The sequence below is a fragment of the Peromyscus leucopus genome, chromosome 13, assembly GCF_004664715.2.
Source record: "Peromyscus leucopus breed LL Stock chromosome 13, UCI_PerLeu_2.1, whole genome shotgun sequence".
NCBI classification, from domain to species: domain Eukaryota; kingdom Metazoa; phylum Chordata; class Mammalia; order Rodentia; family Cricetidae; genus Peromyscus; species Peromyscus leucopus.
The window spans coordinates 9,507,691-9,512,702 of record NC_051074.1 but is presented as its reverse complement, the minus strand read 5'-3'; the positions used below and the strand labels follow the sequence as shown (position 1 = coordinate 9,512,702).

The following is a 5,012-nucleotide window of genomic DNA, read 5'->3' as shown; positions in this document are numbered from 1 at the left end:
AACGGCTATAATCAGGAAAACAAACAGAGGTGGGCGAGGGCATGGGAGGGGAGGAGGGAGAGGAAGAGGGAAGGGGAACTGCAGTTGGGATGTAAAATGAATGAAAAAAATTAATAAAAAAAGAAAAACAAATGCTGGGAGGCTGGGGGTATAGTCAGGGGTTTTTACTCTTTTTTGGGGGGCCCACCACCCAGCTCCCAAATAAATAAAGCACACACGGAGGCTTATTATTACTTATGCCTGTGTGGCCTTAGCTTGGCTTAGTTTCTAGACATCTTTTCATAACGTATCCCAACGACCTTTTGCCTCTGGGCTTTTCCTTCTCTATTCCTTAATACCTTTCTTTGTCTCTTACTCTGTGGCTGGCTGTGTGGCTGTGTGGCTGTGTGGCTGGGCGGCTGTGTGGCTGTGTGACTATGTGGCTGGGTGATTGGGTGGCTGTGTGACTGGGTGACTGGGTGGTGGTGTGGCTAGGTGGTTGGCCCCTGGAGTCCTCCTTCTCTGGCTTCTTCTTGATCTCCTTTTCCAGATTTCTCCTATTTATTCTCTCTGCCTCCCCATCCTGCCTATCCTCTCTCCTGCCTCACAATTGGCTGTTCAGTTCTTCATTAGACCAATCAGGTGTTTTACACAGGCACAGTAACACAGCCTCACAGAGTTAAACAAACACAACACAAACAAAAGTCACCACCTTCAAATACTCTGCTTCAGGGGGAGGGGAGCACTGACACACTGGGGAGGGGAGCACTGACACACTGGGGAGGGGAGCACTTACACACTGGGGAGGGGAGCACTGACACATGGGGAGGGGAGCACTGACACACATGGGGAGGGGAGCACTTACACACTGGGAGTGGAGTATAAATGAGTGCAGCCTTTATAGGAACCAGCATGGGGCTCCCTGAAAAACTAAACAGAAACTCACATGACCAGATATATCACCCTTGGGTAGCCAATGGGCTCTGAGTCAGTGTACCAATGAGGCGCTTGCACATCCAAGTTTACCGCTGAACTCGTCACAATAACCAAGGTACGGAACCAGCCTGGATGTCCATCACCAGGGGAATGAATGAAGAAAACTAGGTACATGCACAATGGAATTTTATTCAGCTGTAAAGAAAAATGCAATTAGGACATTTGTAGAAAACTTCATGGACCTGAAGATCGTCCTGTTAAGAGGATAAGCCAGGCTCAGAAACGGTTACCACACTCTTTCTCTGGTGTATGGAATACATACAAATATACATGTATACACACATACACAATATGTGTACATACACATATATATATATATATACATACACACACATACAAATACATGTCTGTGTGAAAGGGGGCCTTTGAGGAGAGAAGGATGTTTAAGGGTGGGGAGGAGGGACCAGTGAAGGCAATAGAATGTGTACGTCAGGAAAGCAAATGGAACAATTTGAGGGACAAGGCATGAAAGGGACCACCCGGGGAGACTGGGGATGGCAATGGGGAATTGAGTGTGATGATATGCATAGGTATGTATATAGATACTTATTTTTATGCATAGACACCCTTTCTATTTTCATACATACAAAGTATATATAATGTACATGAATATATGTGTATATATGTAAAAAATGTCACCATGAAGTTCTTTTCTTTGTATATTAATCAAAATTTAAAAGACATAAAGCTAAACAAGAATTACCTTCAAAACTGACAAGTGGAAGCAAACTCAATGCTCATGTCAGGAGAATGAACAAATAAAATTATGATGGTAATACCATATCAGACGGTCTCCAGAGCTTGCAAAGGTTCAGGATCAACTTATTTTCAACTTTGCAATTATGTAAAGGCTCACTTCCACAGTTGTTATACTTTCCATATTCAGTACGGTATTGGACCACACGAGACACTTAGTATTCCACTATAGAGTAGGCATTGTATTATGGTCAGATAGTTTTGCTCAACTGCAACCTTATAAGGTAGCTAGCTCATCAATATTAGCTAGAACATTTGCCAAGTTAGAAGCATTAAATGCATTTCAATTTATGTTATTAAAAACTTGTGATGGTTTAATAAGGATGAAAACTTTTGTTAAACTGGGGAACATCTGTGGTGGAATCAATATAATAATACAGTCTTTTTACACAAAGTCTGGTGTTATAGGCCATTGCATGCATTGACCTTAGAAAGGTATTATTGAGAAACAAAAGCCAGTCACAGAGAAAGACAAGCTGTACACTTCTATTCACAGATAGCTGTGTGAGGTGAAGTATGTCTGTGTGTTGGATCCAGGGTGGGAGTTCACCTTAGGAGGCAATGCCAGGAAGTGGTGTGGGAGCACTGTAAGATCTGAGCAAACACTTTCTCTCTTGATCTGGTTGTATTGACCATGCTGAGCTACTACAGATATGATCCAAGTGTGTTCTTATATGCCGTAAGTCTATATTCATTTATATTTGCATATATCCTATATATATTGTTTACAGTGCATTTACATATGAAGTGGATGTCTACACTTCCTCACACAACTCTTCAAAGAAGCTGGGCACTCTGTCTATGGATTCGTCTCTGAGAGCCGTGATGGAGCAGGAGTCTGACAAAGGTTCTAGCTTAAGAGAAACAACCCCAAACCCACAGACTTCTAGCTAGGATCCTTCTTTAAAAACCCTTTTTTATTACTTTTAATTATGTGCACAATTGTGTGTACGTGGTTATGTGCACATGAGTGCAGGTGTCCAAGGAGGCCAGAGGTCAGACACCCTGGAGCTAGAGTTTCGGACTTAATACCTGTGTAACACTCGGTTGTGAGCTGCCTGACAAAGGGTGCTGGGAATTGAACTCAGGTCCTCTGAAGGAGCAGCAAGTGCTCTGAATCACTGAGCCATCTCTCTAGACCCAGGTCGCGGAGCGGGGGGGGGGGGTCGTCTCTCTTAAAAGAGGTATCATTTGTTAGTTCTGAGACAGCCCTAGCCCATCTCCTCCTTCTTGACACCAACTTCACTAGCCAGGATGCCTTGGCCACTGACTAAGCTGTTGTTTCGAAAGATCTCTTGGTGGTAGTGTGGAAAATGGCCTGAGAAGTGTCAGAAGAGGAGAGGCAGTTGGAATTACCTCTCAAAAATGGCCACCAGAGCAGGCATGGTGTTGGAGGGTTAATTGGACAGAAACATTTTGTTTACTGACAAGCTTGATCAAGATAAAAAATGCGTAACTTCTCCTCTGGAGGAAGCCAGCACATGGCCCAGAGAAGCTGAGAAGCGGTTGGTAGAAGAGCCAGCCCTGCTTCGACTTGTGGATGGTTGAAGTACTCAGTAGATCCTTGTGATTGGAGATCTCATTCCTTTCAACCTTTAGGATTCTGCATGCAGAGTAAACTGCTCAATTTTGTAGCTCACAGTAGGTCAATGTTGTGTCCGTGAAATAGTTTAAAAGAAGACCGAATGTCAATGGGCAAATAGATTTCACACCTGTTCATTTCCATTTTGAAGACAGGAAGGGGGTGGTTTTCACTGATCAGCGATCCCCACAGAATACTTCCCCCCCAGCTTCGGGACAGCCCTTCACTGTCCACCCTCCCTCACGAGGCTGTGTCTCTGACCCAGCCGCCACAGGGCGTCCTTCACATCCTTGTTGCGCAGACTGTAGATGAGAGGGTTGAGCATGGGGATGACCAGGGTGTAGAAGACGGAGACCACCTTGCCCTGCTCCATGGATGTCACAGCTCCTGGCTGTGCATACATGACGAAAAGAGTCCCATAAAACAAGGACACAGCCGTCAGGTGAGAGCCACAGGTGGAGAAGACCTTGTGCCGCCCGGATCCTGAGTGCATCCTGAGGATGGTCACGGTGATGTAGCCATAGGAGACCAGGACAGCCAGCGTGGTGCTCACAATGATGAACCCACAGAGGCCAAAGAGAAGGAGCTCGTTGAGCGCTGTGCTGCCACAGGCCAGCTGGAGCAGGGGGGGCACGTCACAGTAGAAGTAGTCGATGCGGTTGGAACTGCAGAAGGGCAGCTGGAATGTGAGGCTGGTCTGCACGATGGAGTTCAGGCAGCCCACACAGAAGGTACCCAGAACCAGACGAACACATGCCATGTGGCACATGGTCACAGGGTACCTCAGGGGACTGCAGATGGCCATGAAACGGTCATAGGCCATCACGGCTAAAAGAAAAGTCTCAGTGGTGGCCAACAAGGAGAAAAAGAAGAACTGTGTGGCACATCCCTCAAAGCTGATGACCTTGGAAGAGGAAAAGAAGTTGGCCAGAGCATTGGGCACAATAATAGAAGAGAGGCAGAGGTCAACAAAGGACAGGTTCTTGAGGAAGAAGTACATGGGGGAGTGCAGGCGGGCATCCAGGGTGATGATCATGATCATGGTGAGGTTGCCCAGGACAGTCACCACATATAGGACCAGGAAGACAACAAAGAGCAAGGCCTGGATCTCTGCACCTCCCCCAAATCCCACCAACACAAACACACGCAAGGACACTGCTGAGAGACTTGCATTTCTGTGGACTGGTGTGGCCATGAGTGGGGACAGATGCGGAGAGGATGGTGGTGGAGGCAGTGAGAGGGAGCAGCTCTCACCGGTGCCGTTGGATGTTCCACAGGCTGCAGGAGCCTGTTGGTGACATGCTGTCCACTGTGCAAAAGTTCACTGGCTGTTCTGATCTCTTACCAGATGAGCTGGAATGGCCTGAAAGAGGGACATTTCCTCTAGTTTACCTAATTTGTCTCAAGCTCTCTCTGTGAATGAGACGGAGCTATGCTCTAGGGATTCAAAGAGGTATCAAGACCCTGATGACCCTCAGGGTACGAACAACCTTTTAGCATCCCTGTGTTGCATCTGAGTTGCTCATTCTCCATGGCAGAGGATGCTTCTGAGCAGTGCCTTTGGTACACCCGGCTGCCGAGAACCACCTACACTTTCCACACTTCATCTTACTGATGAAAGAATGTTTATGAGGGTCTCTTGTCCTTCAAGCCTCATGCTAGCTGACCCTTCCATCTGTAAGACTGAACCTGGAGCAGG

The 5,012-nt window shown here is 46.7% G+C and overlaps 1 protein-coding gene across 1 annotated transcript; it reads right to left on the bottom strand.

Annotated features, from left to right (window-relative positions):
* Positions 1–3,129: 3,129 nt before the first annotated feature.
* On the bottom strand, positions 3,130–4,598 carry LOC114707805 (olfactory receptor 12). Its single transcript, XM_028890643.1, has one exon. It carries the CDS (start codon positions 4,506–4,508, stop codon positions 3,537–3,539), a length of 972 nt encoding a protein of 323 aa, XP_028746476.1. The 5' UTR covers positions 4,509–4,598; the 3' UTR covers positions 3,130–3,536.
* Between the last annotated feature and the right edge of the window lie 414 nt (positions 4,599–5,012).